A 27,662-nucleotide genomic window follows, 5' to 3' on the forward strand; every position below is an offset into this window, starting at 1 on the left:
ATTGTACTCAGTTGCCCTCAGAAACAGCCTGGATTAGAGTCAACATTAAAAGCAAATTAGAGTGAGTGAGATTTAAAAAGAGAGAATTTACATTTCTAGTCAGGAAGATTGCAGTGATCCAATTTACTGACAAAATGCATTCCTTTTCATAGATAGTGGGTCCATACAACTCAACTCAGAAACAATGGGCTCCCTTTTTAGAAATTACATATTTTAGTTTTAAAAAATAGAGGCCATTAATTCTGATCCCCCCAACTATGCTCAGTTCAACAGGTTTATTACTTATTTCCTGTGTGCAAGGGGAATGTTTTACAGTCACCACCAAAAATAAAAGATCATTCATTGAATTGTTTAATTTAAATGAAACAATAAGCATCTTTCTCTAGGTTGGGTATTACACTTTACATTTTGTGCTATTTTAATGTCACAATAAACATGTTCATTTGAAAAGACACATGAACTAAGCTCTTTTCATAGAGGCAAAAACAAGAAACTGAAAATATTCCTTTTCTATATTTGTCTAATTGGTGTGTAGACCAGAAAATAATGGACAGCTTGCCTGGGTGTTCAATTTTAAGAAGAATCTATCCAAGCTGTTTCTATTACTAGAGCACAAAATGGCAACTAAAGAAGTTACTGTAGTTAACAACTAAATAATTCAGTCTCCTCTTTACAACTGGATCCTTAAGTGCATTTCTAGTCTTGGCTTGACATAAAGAAAAACATATGCAAATTGTTCCTATCAGTTAAAAAAAAGAACAACCTTGGCCAGGTATGATGGCACATACCTTTAATCCAAGCACTTGCAAGGCAGAGGCAGGCCAGGTAGATTTATTTCTGTGAGCTTGGGGCCAGCTTGTTGTACGGAGTGAGTTCCAGGACAGAGGGAAGCCCTCTTTAACAGATATATGGCCTGGGTATGCATTCAGAACAACTGTAAGACCATGAGGTAGAGAAAGAATGAGAACGCTGCAAGCTGTTCTTAAAACTCAGATGACTTTGTATATTGTCTGAAACTACAGTTAAGAATTCCAACCTGTGTTCCACGGGTTACAATGAGCTATAGTAGCAATGAGTATGAACTGTCTCCCCGTAGTCTCCCAAAGCAAATACGTTAGATAAATTATTTTAAACACATTGCAACCTACTCTAAACTTCAGTGATTGTGCTTGATGAGAATTTCAATTTCAGGGGGAAGGGCCCTTCAATTAGGAAAGACACTGACAATGCTGAATGGGTCCATCTCTGTAGTCAATCATGAGAACCGGAGCCAATCCTGCCACCACAATTCATCTGAAAAGCCCAGAAACATTCAACTTTGTTTTGCTTTCTGAAAAAGGCATGTGTTAAGTATTCCAAACTATGTGAGGCTTTCACCTTTGGTTTTACCGTTTAAGATGGTTTTCTCAAACTAGGCAGTCTCTGCCAAATAGTACATAGTAGTGAGTTGCAAAATGGCTGGATGTTTTTGTTTCCCAATTTCAAGTTCATCCATGTCTAACTTTCCAGCATAGCTAATATAAAAGCACAGAACCCTGGGAGAGCCCACAGGTAATCCTTGCTCTACATCTAATCTGTTTAAATGTTACAATTTCAAGAGATCATCTAGCTCACTTATCAAATGGGATTATTTCAACATAACCAAGAGAGCTGCTGTTTTCATAATGCAGAATGACTTATGAGTAAGTCTACTAGAAGACATCAAAATTCCAATTAGAAATGAGCTTTCAGGGCTGGGAGTAAAGCTCATTTTGTAGAGTGCTTTCCTCGAATGAACAAAGCCGTGGGCTCAATCCTCAGCATCGCATAAAACAGGCCTGGTGGCATGCACCCATAATCCCAACACTCAGGAGATAACGGCAGGAGGATTGGAAGTTCAAGGTCATCCTCTGCTGTGTAGAGACTTTGAGGGCAATCTGGGATACATAAGACCAACTTGAAAGAAAGAAAAGAAGAGAAAGGAGAGGAGAGGGGAGAAGAGGAAAGGAGGGCAGGAGTCGGGAGAAGAGGGGAGAGGAGAGGAGAAGTGAAAGAAAAAGAGGAAAGGAGCTAGCATTCATTGAGTCTATACTTGGTACCAGGCACTGTGCAAACTGCTTTTCTTGCCATCTGTCACTAAGACTAAGGGTAACATATACCTCATCAGTGGTCCTATGTACCACTACCACCTGCAAGACTGGCCTATCCATAATAAGTAGCCAACCCAGGTCAGACCAAGGGCAAAGCAAGGCTGAAGCTCTTAACCACTGTGCTACTATACCACACACACACACACACACACACACACACACACACACACACACTCACACACACACAGACTTGCTCGCACAGGGGACAGGGAGATGAATGAGAATGTTTGAAGCAGGAAACAAATGCAGAGCAAGGCAGGGCAAGAAGAAAATTCTAGTCACCAAGTCCCACATAAAGTATGCCTGGCCTCCCACTCAAAGGACCTCAGATGGTTCTATGTTTGGGGGTCTGATTTATATAGTTTTTCTCCCTTTTGGTGGTGTACCATTGATTTCATTCTTCCATGCTTTGTACACACACACACACACACACACACACACACACACACACACACACACTTTTTTGGCATCTCCATCATGTCTAATCTGCATTAGGCCTCTTTTCCTTTATCCCAGATTTTTGTCCAGGCCCTGTGTCCCAGTTTGCCAAGTCCTTCCACACACCTTCCCTCATCTCACCTCATCTACCACTTCTAATCAGTTCTGGGTGAGCAGCCAGGTTACCCTTAATGCTCACATGCTCAGCTAAGTAAAAACATGTTGTCCCTGAGTGGGAGACTGAGGCAATCTCATAGGAACAAAGCATGTAAGTCTCAGTGCAAAAATGGACCGCTTCCTTTCTAACTAAAGACTCCCCTGACTATTCAGCCATTCCATGGGACAGTCATTTATTTAGTGAATATTAGTGAGGACCTGCTAGAAATCTTGCTCCATCCCAAGGACTAGGGCCTGCTAGGAACCTTGCTCCATGCCAAGGACTAGGGCCTGCTAGGAACCTTGCTCCATCCCAAGGACTGGGATCTGCTAGGAACCTTGCTCCATCCCAAGGACTAGGGCCTGCTAGGAACCTTGCTCCATCCCAAGGACTGGGATCTGCTAGGAACCTTGCTCCATCCCAAGGACTGGGATCTGCTAGGAACCTTGCTCCATCCCAAGGACTGGGATCTGCTAGGAATCGTGCTCCATCCCAAGGACTGGGGTTACAAGGATTAAAAATCTTTGTTCTCTGCCTAGTAACTTTCAAGACAAGCCAACAGATGCATTCAAACATAAGCACAGTGAGTCCTGACAATTGTCCTCTAACTTCCATGTGTGCAATGGCAGTTGTGTGTACACACACTAATAATCACAACAGTAATAAACAAAGTAACAATTGTAAAATAATGTATAAGGGATTATGAGAAAATATGTATAAATTACCTAACCCAGCAGTTCCCTCTCTCTGTCTCTGCCTCTCCCTCTCTGTAGCTCAGGCTTGCCCAAAACTCACTATGTAGTCCAGACTTCCCGACAACTCAACAATCTTTGTGCTCCAGCCTCCCAAGTGCTGGAATTACAGACTTGTGCCACTACACTCAGTTTAGTATTTCTTTCTTTAGGGTCTCAGCCATGTGGCAAATGCTTGAAGTGGCCAGATAGCCACAATGTGAATAAAGTAGAGAAATGCTTCTCATCCCTTGATGCACACCAGAACTGTTTGCCTAGTTCTCAAAACACATCTTCTAAATGCTCAGTCCCTTCAGTAACCTTTCTGGTGGTACTTCCTAAAGCAGAATATATACAAACTGTATGATCAGGCAACTCTATAACTATACATACATTCAACAGAAATGTTCCTCAGGGAATATCCACAAGGATATTCACGGCAACATTGTTCATTGAAAGAACAACAACAACACACACACACCCCAACTGGAAACACTCTAAATGTCCATCAGTGAGTGAATAGGAAAAATAAAGTTTGGTGTATCCATACAATGGAATACTACTCAGCAATAAAAAATAATTAAACAGTAGTACCTACAACAGGCTAGTTCAAATATAATGCTTAGTGGAGGAAAATTTTTTGAAAACAACTACACACTTTACCATCCCACTCATATACCAAAACAGGAAAAAAACCACACCAACCTATTCTTGTAGGAGTCAGATGGTGAGCAATCATGACTGGGAAGGCACACAAGAGTACTTGAAGCTATTGACAATGTTCTGCTCCTTAAGCCAAGTGAAGATTATATGGGTGAATCAGTTTGTGGGGATTCATCAGCACAAACAATTAGAATATTTTCAATTTTTTAAAAAATTCATGTTACTAAACTGACTTAAACATTTAAAAATACCAATGCAAAGGCCTCATTGTAGATCAATCAAGTCAGAATCTCTGGGCAATGAGACTCTAATACTTGTGGTTTTAAAAGTACCCCAGATGCTTCTGATGCATGGTCATGTCTGAAAACCAAGGTTCTCCACGTTTCTGTATGTTAACAGTGGCTCCTTGATGGCCACAGTGTGGCTTGTGACAGAGGAAAAGAGGTCTGGCTGACTCTCCTGTGTCTGCTTTGGACTGCCAGGATGAGGCACAAGTATGGATCTTCCCCAAACCTCGGTGTGCACCACTGTTGTAGTGGGTACAATGTCACAGCCTGCCTCTCAGGCTGTGAGGATTAAATTAGATAATGTACTTAGAGTAGGCAGCCCACAGTCTAGAACATACCAGGTGTGGGAGGGAGAAATGGTGTTCAGCTACTTTTCCTCCTTTGTACCTAAGCTCCTGACAGCAGTGATGAACAAACACATTGCTGTAAGCGAAGCAAACACATGCCCTTTCTGTTGCCTCATGAAGAAGTTTCTAGAGACTGAAATGATCCTCTATGCATGCTGTCAAATGAGGATTGGAAATTTCTAGGTCCTGGCTGCTCCCTCTAGCCATCCCTTGCTACCCCTGAGTATGACTAGAAAAGTGGTAGATGAGAGAGGTAAATACAAACTCCAGACCCTGCACTCACTGTAACTACAGAGCAGACTGTGCAAGCAAAAGAGGCCAAAGTGAGAGCTAGCAAATGAACAACAATTGGTTCAGAGGACATGGACCACTCATACAATGTTCCAAATGAAACACTTTTGTACAAAGCCTCACCTTTTAGTGAAAACAAACAACAAAATCTGGGTGGGAAGCAGGAGCAGAGTTAGCCTTTTGACTCTACTACTGGAAGCACTATGACCTTGCTTAGCCAAACTTTTCTGTTTCTTTGATAATCGCAAGAAGATGCCTGTTCTCAAATGCCCTTTATAAGGAGTTGGAGTTTGAATAAGTGGAAAGCATTCCAAAAAAGAAAACAAAAACAAAACAAAACAAAAGTTAAGCACCAAAGAAATGCAAGGTGAGATTATTAGCTGGCCATTTCTTGTATTCAAAACTTCACTCATCCTTCAGCAACTCCCATGGAAAGAGTGAGCCCCTCTCTTGTTTTAAGAGCTCCAAGCATACCCTGTGCCACATGGGCCTGGAGTTTGCTTATGTAAGAAGGGACTGCAGCATTGCCTGGCATGGAGCATCATATTTTGCTGAAGTCCAAGGGCAGGCCCAAGCCTTACATTTTTGGACAGAGGTGCTCTCAGTGGTGGAACACTGAACTGTGGCTGGAGCAAATGATGTCATCAGAGATCCTCTTACCATGGTCAATGTCAAAATTAAGATAGCAAGTTCAAGGACAAACTGGATTTTTCCAGGCAAATATAAGTAAGGAAAGCAGTCTAGACCTCAAAATCTTGCCTTTAAAATCAATACCTTAAAAACTTAAACAGCAACTGAGATTTAGCCCCGTTCTGTGTGGCTGTTCTGGTTTATGGGGAGGTCTTATTGAAAAATATAGTTTCATAGCAGAATATATTCTTTGAGTATATTTTTACTCCCACTACACATTAAGAAAAGAGGGAAAAAACCATGTGACTCACTCCTACATTCAAAAACAATAACAAAACCAAACTAAAAATATAAGGTATTGAGAAGAAAGATATTTGAGACAGAGATAAACATGAGAGCTCTCTACTCTAGAACTAAGAAATGAAATAGCGGGAATACCTGTTGGGTCCTTCAATGACTGGAAAATGAAAACTCGAAATCAACTACAGCTACTTTGGAATACCAGGTAGAGTCCACCCGAAAACCACTCCTGCGACAGACCTGTGTCAAACATTCCCCAATGCATGGACTGCTCCAGCTTGGGAGAGCATCAAATGAATATCAAAAACAGTACCGTTGACTCTTTGCTCTGGCTCCAGGGAGGACAGAAGACAGGATCCAGTCTGCTACAAACCTTGGCCGAAGCTGGACAACATGCCCCTAAGTTTGGCGCGTCCTCACCCTGTGCCCTGGCCCCCGCCCCCGCTCTGGGTACCCAGGGACTCAGTGCACCAAGGAGAGGCCCTGGCAGAGAACAGACTGGCGGCTGGGGCTGCAGACCTAGGCGGTCAATCCTGAAGCAAGGGCGGCTCCTCCCCTGGCTCCCCCAGCCCCCCAGCCCCAGGCCCTCAACATTCCCCTCCCCCTGACTCCTTGCCCCCCAGGCAGGTCACCTGGCTTGGCTCACTTGTCCTCTTGCTGCTAGATCCCTGTAGCCTCCTCCTTGGAAGTGGCTCGCCCTTCCGAGTCACGGGGCCGCCGAGCGCCGCCAGCCTGTGCCAAGGCTGCGGGAAGTGCTGTCCCCAGATGGAGCTGGGACCCTGCCCCGCGCGGCTGCCACCAGGGCGAAACTGGAGAGCCTGCTGGTATGGCCGGCAGGGAGGGGCGCCTGCAACTTTGCTCCTGGACGCGCGAGGAGGGGGCGCCCGTCTCCAAACTCCTTGCTGAGCTTCCAAGCTTCCCAGGCAGAGGATTTTATGTATTTATTTATTTATTTAATGAAGAGGGAAGTCAGATTCTTGCCTTCAAGTTCTCTCTCTAGAGCTCCGATCCCAGGCTGCGGGAGGCGTGCCCCTGTGGGGCGGCCACAGGAGGGAAGCGGGTGGCCAGTGGGAGCCTGGCCGCAGGGTTCCTCCAGACCCAGTTCTGCTGCCTGGAGCCAGAACCCGGGAGGGAGAGAAGCCTGGAGAGACCCGGCCAGCAGCGGGGAAGCGATGACCCGGACCTGGATCGCAGAAGTAGGAACTGGAAGTGACAGCGGCACAGGGCAGAGCAGCAGCAGCAGCAGCAGCAGCAGCAGCAGCAGCAGCGGCAGTGGTGGTGGCAGTAGTGGCAGCAGTCTCAGCACCCCAGTAGTCAGGGAAAGAGCAAAAGCCGCGGTGTAAGGGCTGCAGCTACACTGCGCATGCTGCTGCCACCCAGTTTCCAAGATCAGGGCTATCAGTGCCTAAGGCCATTTCCAAAACTCCCCGGTTGGGAATGCTGGGGTCAAGGACTAGCCATTACTAGCTAGTGGGCTGCTTTCCTTCCCCATCCAGGGATGCAACTTGGGACCTGCAATTTGTATGGTGACCCACTGAGACATCCTCCCACCCTCTTCCCCCAAGCAGAGAAGTGCTTAGTGGCCCTTTACACCCATCTCTTCCCTGAACAGACCCCAAATCAGCCTTTTCAAAGGAACTCATGCTAGGCAAGTGTTCTACCACTGAACTGCACCCCAAGCTCCTTATAAGTTTAGATATATGATCTCATATGTAACCCAGATTGACCTGGAACTCACATCCTCCTGTCTTGGCCTATGGAATAGTTGAGGTATGTGCTATGGTGTACATCTTGAAGCTCAATTTTTATAGAAATGCAGCATAGTCAGTAAAAGATTAGGACAGCCAGAGTAATGGATAACATTGAATCTTCTGGAATTCTATTAGGAGTGTCACATTGGCTCAACTAGTAAAGAAGAAAGGTGCCCAAGCCCTTTTTAGTCTTCCCATAGTCCAACTGAGTGGAAGCTCTGCCCAGTGGAAACAGATGGAAAAGGGCCAAACCACGAGACATTCTCCAACTTCTGTGCAGGCTTCTTAGCTGGGCAACGGTGGCGCACGCCTTTAATCCCAGCACTCTCAGGAGACAGAGAGGATCTCTGTGAGTTCGAGGCCAGCGTGAGAGGCCTAGAGAGAGAAACTCTGACTTCAGGCAAGTACCTCTGCCAAGGCGTGAAGAAGTCTATTGTGCCATTGGTTAGTGGTCTGGCCTATTTCTACTTTCTTAGAGCTGGAGTAGGAAGGTGGCAGATTGAACATTAACCCCTGAGCATTGGTAAAGCTGCCTTACTTCTAGGACTGCTTCCCTTCGAACAGTCCTTGGGAAATGGCAAACGGTCCATCCCACAGGCCTCACTTGAGGGAGAGCACCCGTGCTGTTACGGTGACAAGGCAGATGGAGTGACTCAGGAAGTCAGGAGGGAATAAGGGGGAGGGGCAGAGCAAAACCATACTGCTACCAGCTGATACTGGAAAGATGGAAGGAAGGAGGGAGAGACTATTTGAATCACATATTCATCCAATAACCCCATCATGAACAAAACTTTGTTTATAAAGTAAGTTGGGTACAGAAGCAGGAGACATGTCTAGTCTGCAAAATGGAGATGGGAGGGTGTCCTAGGCAGGGCTCCACGGTAGAAGATGACAGAGGAAATATTTCTACTGGGGTAAAGGAAAAGCCCCCGGGCTAGAGCTTCCACAGACCAGCATTCACATGGCTGTTGTCGAAGAGTACAGCCAGAGAAGTAGCACTCAGGACACTCTCAAGTGATCAGACTCCGTGCATGTTGCTGAGTGACTTCCTGGTCTCATTAGTGACTTTACCTCAAAATAAGGATCGTTCATATGTTCGCTATAGTTTTTATTTGACTGAATATCCTCCCTGCCTCCTCCATTCTTTGAGAAAATAAAAAAGATGGATTTGGTTTACAAAGAAGAAATACAAACGGACTATAAAGGAGTGACAGTATGTCCAAATTCATTTGGAATCATGAAATACAAATTATAGCAAGAAATACTATTTCATCCATCACTTTGGCAAACTTTAAAGATAAATAATGTGCAATGTTGACAGAGACATGAGAAAGAAAACACTTTCTATGATTTTGGTGGAAATGTAAGTTAGTAGAGCATTTTTGTAGGAGAATTTGACATTATCTATCAAAATCTGACACAGTAATTCATTTCTATGATGAAAGAGTGTTCAAGAATAATCACAAATGCACAAAAAATCCTCTATACATAAACAACATAAGTCACTGGGATTTATCACAGGAATGAAAGATGGATGCAACATTGGAATATCAATCAATGTAATACATCATTATTATAAAGAATCTAAATTAATGATCATCTCAACACAAGCATAAAATGCACAAGTGAAACTGGGCTGGGGATGGTGCCTCAGTGGGTAAAATGCCATCCAAGCATGAGGACCTGGGTTCAAATCCCCAGAACTTATACAAAGCCAGGCACAACAGCACACATCTGTAATCTTAGTGCTCCTCTAGCAAGATGGGAGGTGGAGACAGAAGCATCATCCCTGGAAACTCCATGTAGAGCTGGCCTACAGTATGTAGCATTGAACAGTAAAGAGACTCAAGATACCGAGGGGTAGGTGCAGTCCCCAAGGTTTTCCTCTGACCTCCATATGCAAACCTCGACTTACATATGCAAGTACACTTACAACATAACATACACATGGGGAGCACATAAATGTAGCTGAGGATGACCCTGAACTCAGAACTCCCTACTTCCACCTCCCAAGGCCAACTGGCAAAATGCATCATCTTTTGTAACTTAAAAAACAAAACAAAACCCTTGACAAACTAGGATTACAAGGAAATGTCCTCAATACTAAAGTCCATTTATGAAAACTACACAGCTGACATTGTACCCAGTGTCTAACACTTTCTTTTGTAAGATCAAAAGCAAAACAAGGCACATGCTTCTACCACCTCTACTCAATATGTACGAGAGAGAGAGAGAGAGAGAGAGAGAGAGAGAGAGAGAGAGAGAGAGAGAGAGAGAGAGAGAGATAGAGAGAGAGAGAATTGAATTTTCAGATAGGGTCTCACTATATAGCAGTCACTGATCTGAAACTCACAGGAGTCTAACCGCCTCTGCCTTCTATATGTGGGATTAAAGGTGTACACAACCATAACTGGCACAAATAATTAAAAAATAACATTCCACGTATAATAGCATCTAGAAGTGTATCCCAGCACTTAGAGGAAGAGGCAGGAGGTTCAGGAGTTCAGGGTTATCCTTAGCTACATAGCTGCCTAGCTACATAATTTAATTCAAACTAGGTTGCATGAGACCTTATTTCAAATAAAAATATATGAAATACTTGGGGCAAAAACATTGACCCAAAGTGGTATAAGACACATATGTTATAAACTATAAAAAAAAGATAGAATGAAATTAAAGAAGACATAAGTGCATGGAAAGATAACCATATTGACAGATCCAAAGACTTAGTTACTAAGAGAACACCATTCCTCAAAGTGATCTGTAAGTTCAAAACAGTCCCTGTCAAGGTCTGTTTTTAAGAAATGGAGACAGACATGGTGACACACACCTGTAATCCTAACAGTCAGGAGGCAGAGGCAGAAGGATTTGTTGTAAGTTCAAGGCTAGCCTGCTCTACATAGCAAGCTCCAGGCCAGCTGGGACTTTACAATGGGTGGGTGGATGGATGGATGGATGGATGGATATAGATAGATAGATAGATAGATAGATAGATAGATAGATAGATAGATAGATTATTGGTGAAATTATTACCCACTACAATAGATAGATAGATAGATAGACAGACAGATAGACAGATAGATAGATAGATGAGAAAAGAAAACACAGGCAGGAGATGATATAAAACTCATCCATACATTCAAGTATTCCAAATTGGTTTTGAAACTAAAACAAGTTGGAGGACTCATGTTTTCTCATTTTAAAAGCTACTACAAAGCTATGTTAATCAGGTAAGGGAAAGAAAAGTAGTCTTCTCAAGAACTTGGTAATTAGAAAACTGCATCTCCACACCCAAAAGAATTAACTTGGGGCCAGTGAAATGGCCTCATGGGTGAAGTCCCTAAACCCACATAGTAAAAGAAAAGAACCTCCATTTGTGGTAACATTCTTATGGGAAAATACAACTATTCATGACCTTTGATTGTGCAAGTGTTTCTCAGATGACACTAAAAAGTCAATGTAAAAAAAAAAAAAAGGTGAGAGTTGGGGAGATTGCTCAGTGGGTGAAAATGCTTGTTGGGCAGGCACGACAACCTGAACTGGATGTCCAGAACCCAGTGGCTCAGTAGTTAAGAGCACTAACTGCTCTTGCAGAGGACCTGGATTCAGTTCCCTATGCCCACACGGTGGCTCACAAGCAGCCATAACTACAGTTCCAGGGGATCTGACATTTTTTTTCTGTAGTCCATGAGCACCAGGCATGCAAGTGGTGCACAAACACACATGCAAGCAAACCACACGTACAGATAAAATACATTTTAATTGAAAAAAAAAAGAAGCCAGATGCCTTGGTGCACATCTGTAATCCCGGCACAGTGAGATGAGAAGCAAAGAGGAGGAAACCGCTGGGAAGCTGTCAGATCAGCTAGCGTAGGGGACACACCACAACAGCAGAAATGAGACAGACCCCGCCTCAACAAGGGAGAAGAAATAATTACTGAAAGACACCCTACCCTCTGACCTACACACATACATTGTGGCTGACACAGACATACACACACATGCACGCATACATATACACACAAAAATAAACGAATCTGACTTCAACAAAATTTAAACAATGTCTCAAAGGATAGTATGAAAGTTGGAAGGAGTTTTTGTTTTCCAGATTTCTCTGTTATTAGCTGTAGGAACCACTATTGATCCTAAACTCTAATATCCACAGTCAACAGCAGATAGAGGGCATCTGGAGAGGCCAAGTGATCACAAACCTGTAATGTGGTCCCCACACCTCTGAACCCAATACTCAGTCACCACTGTCTGATTCAGTGTTACAATCTTCCAAAGTGACTGATTCGAACTAGTAGCTGTTTTTCAGATAAATGATAGTGTGCTCTGGGAAAGAGTCAAGCCCTCTTCTTGCTTTTCATACATTTAGAGCTTTACAAAGTTAACTGAGATCCACCAGGCATGCCCTATGCCACACTGTTTTGAAGGACTTGGTGCCTGAGACCCGCCCCCTCTCTCATGACCTCTGTGAATATAGATCTGTTTTTCAGCTACCTAGAAGCTTGGAGACTGGACTGGCCATGTACGTGGCTGCTCCGTGCTTTCCAGCTCAGCTTTCAGTCTCATGCCTTCTAAGGTGATTCTATGTGTCTTCCCTGAGGGCTCTGTGAGTGACTTAACGTGGCTCAGTTTTGTGCATAACAGTACAAAGAGCACTTAGTCACAAGGTAACAGTAAGCAGTAGGACTAGGGTTTAGATGCAATGATATATTGAGAGCTGTAGATGCATTCTTTCATTCGACCCTTAAAATAGTTCTCTGTAACGAAACCCACCACAATGAATGCTAAACTTTAAAAAATAATTTTAAAATCGTCTGCAGCCAGGCTGGAGAGATGGCTCAGCAATTAAGAGCACTGACTGCTCTAGCAGAGGACCCAGGTTCAATTTCCAGCAACCATGTGGCACCTCAAAATCATCTGCAACTCCAGTTCCAGGGGATCTGATGCCCTCTTCTAGCCTCTGCAGGCACCAGGCACACATATGGTGCACAGACATACATTGAAAAGGAAACATCCAGACACTATATATACATATATTCTCAAGTCCTCTGTACTGTTAGTCCCCGTCATACAGTGATGCCAAGGAACTTTGTGAGGAAAGGTTCTAGCATACGGGGTTAGTGAGATGGCGCAGTGGGGAAAATGTTAGCTACATAAACATGAGGACCAAAGTTTGGGTCCCCAGCACCCATGTAGCTAAACATTGTCAGCAACTGCCTATCCCCCCCCCACCCCATGCAATGCTGGGTGGGTGAGGGGCTTGTTGATCAGCCAGTTTGTCCACAACAGCAAGCTGCAGGTTCAGTGAGAGATTTTTATCTCTGAAAGAAAGAAAGAAAGAGGGGTGGGGGAAAGAAAGAGAGAAAAGAAAGACAGAAAGAGAGAAAGAAAGAAAGAAAGAGAGAGAGAGAGAGAGAGAGAGAGAGAGAGAGAGAAAGAGAGAAAAAGAAAAAGAAGGAAGGAAAGAAAGAAAGAGAAAAAGAAAAAGAAGGAAGGAAAGAAAGAAAGAAAGAAAAAGAGAAAAAGAAAAAGAAGGAAGGAAAGAAAGAAAGAAAAAGAAAGCAAGCAAGCTTCCTAAAATTCAGCTGTTCATATAAGGGATCTAGACTGTTTCAAAATGGTTTTGGTAACCTGGAGAGAAATAGAAGAAGACATCAACTTTGACATCTAGCCTGTACGTGTACCCCACATAATGTACATACATCACACACACACACACACACACACACACACACACACACACACACACACACTCACACATCTATGAAGCTATAGAAGGAACATGATAACCACAATGTCAGATACTCTTCTATTACAATGTTCATATCATGTCAGTCTGATACACTTTTTAGTAAAATTTCTGCCCAAAGTGGATAGAACATTTTCTGATTTAAAAAAAAATGACTATTTTAAGTATTTGTGCTTAAAGGAATAATCTTTAGTTATCAGAAAACCCCCAACAGTGGAGCAGCAGGAGGTGTTTCTCTATCATCCAGTATTCTTAGAACTGCAAAGAAGCACAGTACACCTTCTGGCAGCTTCAGCACAGAAATCACTGGCAACTTCACCATGTTTTTATTTGAAAAATCAAACAAGAAATGTCATGGTCTGTTCCACAGTAGACAGCATCCTATAATGGATATCACATGCTCTGAAGTCACATGGACTGTGAGTCTCAAGATGGGTGAGGGGTCTCTCAAACTGGAAAGCAGGGAACATTGGAATAAGATATTCTGACCCAGATGTGGCTTTAGATTAGGCTTAGCTTCAAGAAAAAAAAACTGGTTTTGAGACAAGGCCTCATATCATATCCCTGGAACTATCTTTTTAAACCAAGATGGCCTCAAGCTCATAGAAATCCACTTGCCTCTGCCTCCCACGGGCTGAGATGAAAGTTTTACACCACCACACCCAGTTGGCTTTAAGAACATTTTTGAAGGAAACAAAGTTCAGCTGAGACAACAGCTAGTAAAGATAATAATAATAGTAGCAACAATAATAAATAGCTACTTGAAAAATAATATGCCCCAGTTTCTCTTCCCAGGTTTTTGCATGTATTAATTCATTGAAATTTCATACCAGTATCAATAGACAGGCAGGTGCCATTATTATTCCTATTTTACAGGTAGAGAGGCCAAGGCATAGAAGCATAGTTAAATAACAGATTCAAAGTTCATAATGTGACTAGTGAGTATGAACTGAGATTGAATCCCAAGATGTCTAACATCAGAGTCCCTGCTCAAACCCTACCATTTGTCCACAGATAATACTTGCTTACTGATGTAGAGCACCTCTGACATGGCTCTGAGCTGAAGATAATACACAAATTATCTTACAGATTTTAGGACATTGACTTTCTTAAGCCTACATATTTAAGCAATCTCTCCTTTGACCCCGAAACAACATCATGAGGTAGTTAATATTATGTCTATTTCACAGACAAAAGCGTTGTGAGAGAGCATGAAGGTGCAGCTCCATGCTAACACTCCCCAGCACATGTAAGAGGAGGATCCAGTCCCTGCACCACAAAAACAACACGGAAGCACAAAAACGTAACTTGGCACACACAGAAATATCGAACTCCTTTTCAGTAATACAGTGTATGCATGCAGTAGGGTTCTTCATGCAACACAGTTTAATGTGGCTTGGGGTTTTTTATTTTGCTTTTCATTGTTTTTCTTTTGGTGCTTGGGACTGAATCCAGGGCCTTTGCATTGCAAGCAAGCCTCTACCACTGATCTGTATCTCCTGCTCTGTTTAAATACAGTTTTGACTTGAAGACTAGGTTCTTGTAGTTTCCCAAAGCCTCCCTCTGTTCCAAAGTGTTAATGAGAGTAAAAAAGACCATTTCTTTTTCTGTTTTCTTTCTCAAGATTTTCTTTTTTTTCTTTTTTATTACAACATTTCTCTGTTCCTTTATCTCCCTCCAAATCCTCCTGCTCCACTCTCCTTTAAATTCATGACCTCTTTTCCATTAATTGTTACTACATATATATATATATATATATATATATATATATATATATATATATATATATATATATATGCAGATACATATATATTCTTAAATAGAACCTGCTTAGTCGGTATAATGTTGCTTGTATGTATGTTTTCAGGGCTAATCTTTAGGCACCGGGCCATTTCTTTTTTTAAATTGATTTTAATGCAGCTTGCTGAGACCCTTTGTAATAGCCGGTGACTCACTTTTTCCACCCATTAATAAGGAAGCACACCCACAAAAATCTTGGTCATCTGAAAAGAAGCTGTGTTTAAAAGTCATCATTTTGCATTTAAAAAAAAAATTCTTTCCTGTTGGTTCTGTTTTTTTTCTTTCTTTTCTTTGTTGTTGTTTTTTTTGAGAAAGAGTTTCATTTAGCCTAGCCTGGTCCAAAACTTAAATGTACAGCCAAGGGTGGCCTTGAACTTCTGATCTTCCTGCTTCTACTACCTTAGTGGTGCAGATTGTAGGTGTGTGCCACCATGCCCAGTTAATGATTTTGCTTTGTTTAGAATTAGGTTCTGTAAGACACACACTGGCAATGCACCCTTGGGGATCACTAGTCTCAACTCTGGTTTCTCTAAAGGGCCACCTCTGTTTATCTTTGTGGCTACTGGCAGTGAAAATTAATCACATACTTTTTTTTTTTTTTTTTGGTTTTTCGAGACAGGGTTTCTCTGTAGCTTTGCGCCTTTCCTGGAACTCTCTTTGAAGACCAGGCTGGCCGCGAACTCACAAAGATCCGCCTGCCTCTGCCTCCCGAGTGCTGGGATTAAAGGTGTGCGCCACCACCGCCCGGCCTAATCACATACTTTACGGATATTTTTTTATTAACAGGACAGAAAACAGTGGCAAAATGAAAGGCAAGGCAGGTTAGCTTACTTCCACTTGAAGGGTTGCACATCCTTTCAGGAAGTCATTGATGTTGTTGATGCAGTCGGCCTCAGTTTGGGGCTCCAGACAGTACTAGAGAAAGAGTCAAATGTCACTTAGGGATTGCTAAGCCATGACAAACGATCATCACCACTTGCAGATAACTAGATAGGATCAGCTTTTGAAGGCAGAGGGCAGCCCTGCTCTCCATCCAGGAAGAGAATAACCACTTAAGGAAGTGATGCAAATGTCTAAACGGTTGGTTTTTGTTTCAAATGTCTGCGAGCCGTTTCTACTTAAAAAGGTTTCCTTGTACCTTCAAGTCAGTTGTGAGAATAGCAAACTGGAGAGATTAAGACATTCACATATAACGTATTAGTTCCTGCTTTCATTTGAGAAGGCCACACGGATTACCTTCCTCTACTCCCCATGATAATTTGTTGGTATTAAATTTCACTTTGGCTGGGCACTACATGTTATCATGTCGTTCCGAATCTTATCACCAGTTGAATCACTGTTCCTCAAGTTTAAGAAATTAGAAGTAAATACACTTGTTCAATAAAAAAGAACTGATTCCAAAAGGCAAAAGAAGCCTTACTTACAGTCACATTCCACAATGACTTTGAGAAAAGAACGGCAAGAACTCTACCTTTAATGCCACAAAATTGTCTACTTTAGAAACCATCCACTGTCGTAACATGGCCTTCTAACCTCAAATATCTTGGAATTTTTTTGAGCAAGGTTTAGTTTCACTTTGAATGCTCACTGCATTCAATACACACACTTGGTTTCTCTTTGGTTTTTGTGAGTTTTATGTAACACTGACTTTTGTGAATAGACTTTTCTTCAACTGATTTTTTTTTTTAAAAAAGGAACTCTGAATCAACTTTTAGGCAGCTTCTCAAACACCAGAAAGATCTACTACAAATTATTTCATTATTCCACAGACTTATGTACCCAAAGTTCAAAACATGTCCGAAGTGCACAGGGAAGTTCAAGATGCATCTCCACAACACAGCGAACTCATGCATGATAAGCGTGTCCTCCCATCCCGGACCGCCAGTGCTGGAACAGGTTTTTAGTAGGGTAATATTTTGGGGCCAGTTACTGAAGGATATTTCATTTTCTGACTTTTTCAAAGTACAAGGGCAGTAAGAAAGAATGCTTAACTCTTAGAAAGATATTGAAGTAGGGGATTCCCATGACCAGGCAACAGAAAAAAAAAAATCTCAAGAATGGTATTATTGCTGCTTCGTGGTGAAAGCAATCCCAAAGACACTGCACAAACAACCTTACCTTCTCCACCGAACCAGGCAGAAGTCTGTTGATGAGTTTGCACAACACTACCCCATTTTTCAGAGAGGACTTCAAGAACTCCTCTGGATCACAGATGGTCTTTTTGGGAGACTCTAAAACTCCCAAAGATATAAGCCATGTCACAACGCGTTCTTCTGGATTCATGATTGAGGCTCGTACACTCTGAACAGCTCTCCGGGGCAGCTGCGAGGACTAAGCCACATCCGTGATTGCATCTGCCGCTGTCTTCCTTTTTATGAGCTCTCTTCTGGTGCTTGCAGGGCAAAGGTTTAAGGCAACTTTTCTTTAACAACAGTGGAACGCGGGATTTCTAAACCACAGAGATCATACTCAAAGATATGGAAGGGATGATAAGGAATGGACAGACTCCTGGAATAACATCACGGGGATTTTTTCGAAACCTGCAAAACACATTCATTAGTTGGTTTTTTTTTTTTTTTTTTTTTTTTTTTTTTTTTTTTTTTTTTTAAAGGGAGGAACACACACAACACTGCAAGAAGCTGTAGGGAAGGAAGTGAAGAGGATGCTGGGGAGGCAGAAAGTAAGCAAGGGCTCGTGGAGCCGGGAGTGAGCCAGCACTTCAGAGGACCTTGGAAATGAGACATGCATGGGGCGGACTGGGAAAACATTGTCGGTACAGTCTAGCCCCAGTGAAAAATCCGGCTTCTGTCAGAAGGAAGAGGCCAACTGCCTCTTAGGTCAGACAGCTCTGAGCCTCGTGGGGAGCTGTGCTGGTCAAACAGAGCTCAGAGACTTAGGTGGGTTGAGACAATTCCTCCCAGAAATGGCCAGATGTCCTCAGACAATCTCACAGAGATTTTGTGTGTCACGATCATTTCTTCCTTACAAAACACGTGAAGTCACAAGGTGACAACTTGCCAAGCAGAGGAAGATTGTCCCTGCTGTCAGCCATCACTGCATATAAGCAGAAGCTGAAGAATGGCATTTTACTTTGTAGCCAAAAAGCTATGTTTAGGGAAATAGGCTAAGGATAACATCTGCCATCCTGTTTACTTGCATTCTTTAGCAATTCTTTTTCTGGACCTGGTTCCACTCCACAGTCCAGCTGCAGTACCCTTAGCAAAGACTCAGACACAGTCAGAGAAAATGAGGGAAATATGCTTGGAGACAGAGCACTTGAGAACAAAAGAGCACTTGTCCTCTCTGTCTACACTAGAGACTGAAAAATTCACTTTTCTCCATCAACAAACACTCTGCATTTAAAATGATGACCTGAAAACAAGCCCCAGTCATGAATCCAGAAGAACTATTAAACTTTGCCTTATCATAAATTTCTCTGTAGTATGAGCAAGAGGGGTCTGTTATTCTCAAACATTTTCCGCACCAGGTAAAATAGTCATACTATAGAGAAACTTTAAGGCAGAATTGAATTGCGTAGCTCTATGTTTGCAAATGCAGGGCATTTGCCATCAGTATCTCTCCTTACATATGGGAGGCATCCAGGTAATTACAGCTGTTTGCTGCTAAGTCTCACAACCCTTTTCTTGTCACCCCCTCCTCCTGCTTTTTTGATGGTGATAGTGATTGGGACAGTTCCATGTAGCCGAGGCTGGATTTGAACTCCTGATCCTTCTGCTTCCATTTCCCAAGTGCTGGGATTATAGCATGCAGCACTACACCCAGTTTATGACGTGCTTGGGATTGATCCTAGGACTTTGTACGTGCTAGACAAGCACTCTACCAACTGAGCTATTTCCCCAGGCCAACTTAAGAATTTTGACATTCTCAGGCTATTTGGTTACAATCTCACACAATCTAGATCAGTGGTTCTCAACCTGTGAGTCACAACCCCTCTGGGGGTTGATGGACCCTTTCACAGGGGTTGAATATTATGTATCCTAAATAACAGGTATTTATGTTACAATTCATAACAGTAGCAACATTACAGTTATGAAGTAGCAATGAAAATGATTTTATGGTTGAGGATCACCACAACATGAAGAACTATTTTAAAGGGTGGCAGCATTAGGAAGGTTGAGAACCACTGCTCTAGATGAACTTTTCCTCTCAGTCTGAAAAGTGTGCATGTGCCCTTTCAACTCCTTCTTTCCTACCCTTTCTGTACATCACAGGTAACTGCCCATCTGCTTTCAGTCCCTTTATGTTAGCTTGTATTTTTCAAGGATCTTGCATAAAGGGAATTATATAATATGGTAGTGTTACTGGTGGTCATAATCTGGACCAGGTGTTTCCAGGTTCTTGGTTTCTCAATCAAATCACTGAAATAAAGGCTCACTTATATTGTGAAAGTAGCAAGGAAACTTTATTCAAAGTGAAGCAACAGTACAGAGCAAAAGAAACACTATCAAGGTTGAGAGCAGCCAAAGAATGGAAGATACTCAAGGGCGCCTGATTGTCAGACATTAGCAAAATGTTTCTAAAGAGACTGACACATTTCCATTGTTTCAAGCAGGAATGTGTGAAGCCTAAAGCAGGTGGGGGTCTCGGGTTGCCAACATGTTGCTAGATGCATTGTTAGCAAAGGGAGGTGCACACAGCCCAAGCCAAGTGGAGTCTCACGTTTCTAAGTCATTCCCTACGCTTACCTGCCTCAGTACTTGGCTTTGTGTAGTTTCTTAACACAAACATTTTGAGATTCAGTGATGATGTTGGGTCTATCCATAGTTCTATAATGAAGATTTTACCTCTGTGTTTTTAGCTTGTTGTACTTATAAGTAAAATAAATATAGTCAATCAAAATTTTAATTGGATTTGACCCATGGCCAAATCTATGTAATGGAAATAAACAGAACCCATTTGTTGATAAATTTATTTCCTCAACTGACCTATTTAAACACAGTTTTGTATGTCATTTGGATAGCGTCACAATTGCTCAGGCGACTTTTACTCCACGGGCAAACATAAGCTGGCAGTATTACTGAGGTACTACTTATATTTAAGAATGATGAGCAAAGCCTGAGTCACTTCAGGAATATAGTTTAGCCCAAAATAGGCTCTTGTCCAGTGTCACCTGGATAGAGATGTGCCTTGTTTTGATTTTTGTTTTGTTGAGACATGGTTTCACTGTATAGTCCTGTTAGCCTGGAACTCAAGAATGAAGACCAAGCGGGCTTCAAACTCATGGTACTCTTCCCGTCCCAGTCTCTTCAGTGGAGGATAAACGTGTCCCATCACTCCCAGCTTCCTACCTCAGTTTAGACACTTAGCTATAGCAAATTACTGTAAGTAATAAAGGAAAGGCTGAGAGTGGCACAAGCCAGCATCCACCAAGGTAAAAGAAACAGTTGTTAACATTGAGATTTCAAAGTTAGATTTGTTACAGGATAATGTCAGGGTGGGCAAGCTTCTACCTGAAGTGACTCACCATAGAGCCCAGGCTGGCTTGGGAAGCAGGTAAAGACAAGAAAGGAGATGATGTGCTTGGAAATAAGGTGAGGGCAGATACTGAAGGTCACAAGAGCAGAATAGGCTTCCCAGAAGGGCATGAGGACAAAAACCAAAAACCTAGCATCACACCCTCTGCCTCACTGAATCTACCTGCTGAAAGGTTTGCCTACCTCCTCCCATCCTAATGAATACTCCAGAAGACCCCAGTTAGCTAGTTTTGTTCTGATGCTTCTGGTGACATCCTGCTTTACAAAAAAAAAAAAAAAATCTTCAAAGGAGCGGCACATGATGGTTCATGCTTGTGATCCAACACTTGGAAGGCAGAGGCGAGAAGATCAGGAACGCAGGGTCATTCTTGCCTGCATAGCGAGTTTGAGGCCAGCATGGGTTATATGAAACCCTTTACAAAAAAAAAAAAGATAAAACCCTTCAAAGGCCTAAAGCAGTGATTGACAAACAGGAATGTGCATGATGATAACCTCCTGGTTGCAACAGAGGAAAAGGAATGAGGGTAGGATTTGAGCTGAAATAGGTAGCTTTTTGTTAGAAATAAAAAGACCTAAAGGAAACGAGGCATATGTGAGCATACATTAAAGCTGGCTAATGGGAAAACTGGGACCATTTTCTTTACTTTTATGCATTGGAAATATTTATCATTTTAACCACAAACTGTTGGGGCAGTTAAAACAAAGATCTGGTGGAACTAGGCCCAGATATTCTAGTTCAGAAGACTTGCAGTAGAGTCCTCCACTTGCCTCAGATGCGGGCAGACCCAGGTTACACTTCTGAGCTTCTACTCCACGCCAGGCCCTGGCAATAGCTGCTTGGTTTCAATGCCCACAGGAACAAGCCAACACTATGTCCGCCAAGTTCCTCAGTTCGCAGACTGCCTCTGCCCGTGATTGCTGTAGTACCTCTCAGATTGCCTTTCTGCCTGCTCTCTCTGCAAATGGAGCTGGGATTTTAAAATACTTTCTGCTTTGCCAGCTGGCACGGTGTTAAGGTTTATCACTGAGGGATGAAGGAGAAATAGTACAGAAAGAAGGGTTTTTACTTCCTGTTTCCTCACTCCACGGGCTGGGCCCCCAGCCTTCTTCACACTCACCTTCTGCAGCTCTGGCTTCTCTGCTGCATGGAGGGGAGCAGTTTTCCTTGACTTTTCCCTTGAGTGGTTCTGTAGCCAAGTGTCTCTAGTGAGACACCTCCCATGGTGAAGAAGCACCACAAAAAACATATTTTCAGGAGGTTGCAGACCACGTATGTCCACCAAATTCCACTGACTCTGTAGTTCAAGATCTCTAACAAGGCCTGGGGCTCAGCTATGGGTTGAGAGGAGGTTATCACAGTCCTGGGGCATTGGATGTGGCACATTATCTTTATCATACCTACTATTCTATATTAATCTACTAGTTGTACATTCTTTCAGAGTTCCCTTCACTTCTTCTGTACACTATATGAATTTTACTTCCAGCGAATCCTTCAACACCCCCATTCTCTAATCCATTACTGTTGGCTTCTTAAATTTGTAGCCTACATTAGCCTCAAACTTGCAAAGTGAATCAGCTTAATCTCAATAAGGATGTAGAAACCTTACAGTAATTTGAAAAGGAAAAGTTTCACGTACAAATTAGCAGCCCAAACCAGGCATGGTGGCGCACGTCTTTAATCCCATCACTTGGAAGGCAGAGGCAGGTGGATCTCTCTGAGTTCGAGGCCAGCCTGGACCACAGAGTGAGTTCCAGGAAAGGCACAAAGCTACACAGAGAAACCCTGTCTCGGAAAAAAAAAAAAAAGAAAAAAAAAAGAATGAGAAGCCAGAGGGGCTGAGGAGATGGCGCAGTGGACAAAGTGTTTGCTGTACAAGCATTTGGACCTGAGTTCTCAGTACTGGAATTCTAGGGGCTAGCCACCATACCTACCATTATTTGTTCCTCTTTGAGGTAAGATCTCATGTGGTCAGGCTGAACTTGAATTCTACCTCCCAAGTCCTGGGATTGCAGTAGGTATGCACCACACCTGGCTGCTAATTCTTTGTATGTGTGGTATGCATACCTGTGCAGGTCTGTGGGCAGGTACACAGAGTTACACATAGACTTGTGGAGGCCAGAGTTTGACTTCAGATAGCAATCTCTATTGATCCCCACATTAATTTTTGAGACAAAGGCTCTTACTGAACTTAGAGCCCCTTGTTTTGACCAAACCAGCTAGCTAGAAACCCAGAACCTGTGTGTCTCCAGTCTCCAGGAGCTAGGGTTACAGACTCTCCTAGTTTGCCTCTCTGCTGCTGTGATAAAGCCATGACCAAAAACAAGTGGGGATGAAAAGGTTTATTAAATAGTACAGGCTTGAGTCCATCATAAAGGCAAGCTAGGGCAGGAACTGTAGCAAAGACCATAGAGGAACACTGCTTCCTAGCTTGCTTCTAATGCATTGCTCAGTTTGCTTTCTTATACAACCTCAGCCTACCTTCCCACATTCACTCATTAATGCAGAAAGTGCCCCCAACAGACAGGCCCACAGACCAATGTGATGGAGGCAATTTCTCAGGTGAGGTTCCCTCTTCCCAGGTGACTCTAATTTATGCCAAGTTGACAAAAACAAAAGAAAGAAAGAAAGAAAGAAAGAAAGAAAGAAAGAAAGAAAGAAAGAAAGAAAGAACAAAACTGACAACAACAAAAGACCCAGCAGCAGGCCCAGCTTTTAGGTGGGTGCTGGGGATCGAGCTAAGGCCATCATACTTAGAGAGCAATTGTTCTAGCCACTGAACCATCTCCTCCAGCTCTCTGGCTGCTCGCTCTTTATGCTAAACTTTTACTTTTCAAATTACTATAAGATGTCTTAACCTGATCGCATCTAAACAGATTTACTTCATTGTCTTCAAAGAACACCTACTCTCCACTTAAGCAAACTAATTGCAAGGTTATACCTTGTACCTTGTCATCACATAAAATGTTCCACATCCTGAATCATGAATTGAAACATTTTTTTCTATCTCTCTCTACAATTCCCTGACCTTGTACAGACCTTCAAATAATTTCCCATAATGATTGTATACGTTTGAATTCCCACAAAGATGTTATGATTGCCTATTGACCACTTGATAGCTCAGATTTCTAAATTTTTACTTATGCCCATCCACATGAACAAGGGGGGGAACAGGGGAGGGAAAGGATGAAGACAGAAAGAAATGAAAGCTTTGGTATGGTGGTACTTGTCTAGAATCATAGTCCTTGAGAGCTGAGGCAAGGTGAATGGATCATTTGAGCTCAGGAGTTCAAGACCTGGGCAACATAATAATATTTCATCTCAAAATAAAATAAAAAAATAAAACTGAGCCAAAAACAACAACATAAAAACAACTCATAGAGTGAGATGAAAATATTTACATATTTGCAAATCATGTATCTATGATAAAGGACTTGTAAAAAAAACCCACAACTCAATAATGTGACAACTAAAAGTAAGTAAATAGACATTTCTCCAAAGACAATATGCACAGATCCAATAAGCATATGAAAAGATGTTCAACGTCTTCAGCAACCAGAGAATTATAAATCAAAACCACAACAGGATTCCACTTCACAAGCATTAGGATGGCTGTAATCAAAAAGGCAGACAAACTGGGCATAGTCGCATATGCCTTCAATCCCAGCAATATGGAAGGAGAAACAGGAGTACCAGGAGTTAAAGGTCAGCCTCAGCTACATATTGGGTTCAAAGCCAGTCTGGGCTACATAAAACTATTGGTGTATTTGTACATGTGTATACGTGTGTGTGTGTGTGTGTGTGTGTGTGTGTGTGTGTGTGTGTGTGTAATCCAGAGGACAACTTCTAAGAGTTGATTCTCTCCTTTACCATTGGCTCAGACTTCGTACAGTAAGTGTTCTTACCAGCTGAGCCAACTATCCAAGCCTCGATCATTTTTCTACATCTTGGAATATGTAAGACTGAACACAACTTTTTATGGCCACAAATTTGAGATACTGCCACAGAGTGCAGGAAGGAGGGAGAGGGAAAGAAAGATGATGTCTACTCCTCCCCAAAAAGAAAGAAATGCAACCAGGAAAGTAGCCAATTAAGAATATCAGCCAGTACTTGTTATTCTAACAACCTGATGGTAAGGTGCTATTACCGAAGACAACATTTGTTTATGTCACTGAACATGAAGAAGTCAAGCTGGAACCTAAGTAGAAGCTTCACCCCTATTGACTAGCATTAATAGTACTGGAAGGTACTCCAAATGCTACCAGAACAGAAAGGTAATCATCAATACCACCCAGCTACAAATCCTGTAACCTACAACAACAACTTGCCTGTAAAACATACTCCTGCAATATGGGAATAACCAACCACTTTTTAAAATTAGATTTAAGGCCCACTCCATGAGATAGAACCCATACCTGACATTGCTGAAGTGACCAAGAACCTGAAACTAGATAGGCCAGGGACCTAGGGGAAACCTAATACTATTATTCTGCTAATGGAATATAGCAATAAAATGACTCCTAATGATATACTGCTATACTCATAGATCAGCGCCTCACTTAACCCACATCAGAGAAGATTCTTGTAGTAGATGACAATTAACCCCAAAACCCACAGCTGGACAATGTGTAAGACGCTTTAGAGCACTCAGCCTTTATCAAATCCCTCCCCTCAAGACTCAAGAATCTATGTGAAAGAGGAGCCATAAAGATTATAATAGCCAGAGGTGGTGAATGACTCCAAGGAAACAGCATCTTGTGGACACAACAAGGACCCACGTAGACGGTGACATCATGCACAAGACCTGCACAAATTCAAACCAGACAAAACCCTAGCACTGAGAAGGGGAAGTAGACCCAAAGTCCAACTCCCTAACTAAGGAGCTATTTGCAATGATACCTGCTGGGAAATGGAAAATCCGTTTTTCTAATGTAATGTCCCTGGGTAGATCAGTCACACTCCAGCGCAGGCCCCAGGCCTAGGAGTAGTTAACCGACACAAAATTGATTCCATGGGATATTTTGTTTGTTTTTGTTGTTTTGTTTTTTACTTTTAGTTTCATTTTGTTTTGTTTTGACACTTTTTTGTCTTAATGGTCTTTTTGTTTTCATTTTCATTTTTGTGGTTTTATTTTTGAAAAGGGAGAGAGATAGAAAGAGGAGAGAGAGAAGAGAAGAGAGAGAGAGAGAGAGAGAGAGAGAGAGAGAGAGAGAGAGAGAGAGAGGAGGTTCTGGGTGGAGTAAGGGTAGAGGGAAAATATAATCAAAATATATCGTATGAAAAAGAAATTTTAAGACCATCCAGATAATTACAGGATTACACTAGGAGGCTGAACTAGGGGTATCACCTGAATTCATCTCAGCCTGGACTAAATACGAAGTAGGCTAGAGACCAGCCAGGGCGACATAAGGAAACCATCTAAAAACAAAACCAACTAAACACAGCCAGGTGTGGCAGCTGACACTAGTAACACCCTGACCCCTAATCCCCTCCATCCACCACAAGATTGAGACTAACCTGTTTTACATTGTGAGTTCTAGGCTGGACTAAAAAATGAGCCTTTGTCTCAAAAACTGGTTGGATTTATTACCATAAAATTATAATTTACAAAAGAAGCTTAGGCCTCATGTAAATTAAAAAAGCTTGCTCCATAAAATCCCATTTCAGGAGAATGAAAAGTTGCAGCCAGGAAGAAAATACCACAAGTCACATATCTGATGGTGTCTTTATAACTAAAAAGGACTTGTAAATTCTTACAACTCCTTGAACAGTGGGAGGGAAATTAATTCACCGGTTCATAGTGGCTCACTCTTATAATCTCAACACTAAGGAGACCAAAGCAGGAAGATTGTCATGAGTTCAAGACCAACCTGAACTGCATAGTAAGTTCCAGGCTAGACTGAGCTACAGTAGTACTTGTCTCAGCCCCTCCCCAACCTCAAGCCAATGGAAAATGGACAAAATATCTGAATAGACATTTAATTAGATGGGATATTTATATATAAAATACACACATGAGAAGATGCATAGCTTAGTTAATTACTGGAGAAATGACAACTCAATGTTTATCTGATACACGATACACAAGTACATAGAATAAGGGCTAAAATAAAGGAACAGTGATGGGTGCCACCAAACACTGGCGAGAATACAGAAAAGCTGGACTTGAATGTCGCTGGTGCTCACAAAAGTGCTACAGCTGCATTGAAAACAGTTTGCAGTTTCTTGGGGAAAAAACCTAAACAAGCACTTACCATATAATTACATTTGTGAGCATTTCCCCCAGAAATAAAAAATACTGGAACCTATACATGAACGTTCTTGCATCTTTATTTTGCACAGCCATAAAGTAGAAGCAATTTTATTCAAAATACTTTTTTTATTTTTTTGAGACAAGAGTTTGCTGTGTAGCCCAAGCTGGCCTTGCTCACTCTGTGACTCAGATGGCTTTGACTCTTGGAATTCCTTCTGCCCATGCTTCTGGAGGGCTGAAATTACAAGCATAAGATACCACTCCTATCTGATTCAAATGTTCATCTATAGGCAAATGCCTAAAACTGTTCTATATCCATAGTATAGAATACCACTTAATGATAAAAATAAATTAATGATAGATATATACAACAATTTGCTTGGATGGAACACAAAGCATTATGCTGAACAAAAGTCAGTTTCAAAAAATTGCATACTGTAGGGTTTTATTTATTAATACTCTTTTTTTTTGAGACAGGGTCTCACGTATCTAAGGCTTGCCTCAACTATGTAGCCCAGATTGGACTTGAGGTCCTAGCCTTCTTGCCTCTACCTCCTAAGTGCTGAGAATATAGGTGTGTGTAATCATCCAGTTAATTAATATTCTTGAAATAATAGATGCTCAGAGCTATAAC

At 42.1% G+C, this 27,662-nt stretch overlaps 1 protein-coding gene across 3 annotated transcripts in view; it reads right to left on the reverse strand.

The window, feature by feature from the left end:
• Arhgef6 (Rac/Cdc42 guanine nucleotide exchange factor 6) overlaps positions 1-17,633 on the reverse strand; it is a 121,583-nt gene extending 103,950 nt beyond the window's left edge. Inside the window, exons 1-2 of one of the 3 annotated variants that reach the window (XM_059250485.1) lie at positions 17,401-17,633; positions 16,114-16,197 (exon numbers count right to left, since the gene is read on the reverse strand). In XM_059250485.1, the coding sequence (XP_059106468.1) occupies positions 16,114-16,197; positions 17,401-17,565 (249 nt within the window). In that variant the 5' untranslated portion in view covers positions 17,566-17,633. The remainder of the gene's footprint in view (positions 1-16,113; positions 16,198-17,400) is intronic. The other 2 variants (XM_059250486.1, XM_059250487.1) reach the window with 2 other exon arrangements.
• Positions 17,634-27,662: the final 10,029 nt, after the last annotated feature.

Source organism: Peromyscus eremicus, chromosome X (assembly GCF_949786415.1).
Source record: "Peromyscus eremicus chromosome X, PerEre_H2_v1, whole genome shotgun sequence".
NCBI classification, from domain to species: Eukaryota; Metazoa; Chordata; class Mammalia; order Rodentia; family Cricetidae; genus Peromyscus; species Peromyscus eremicus.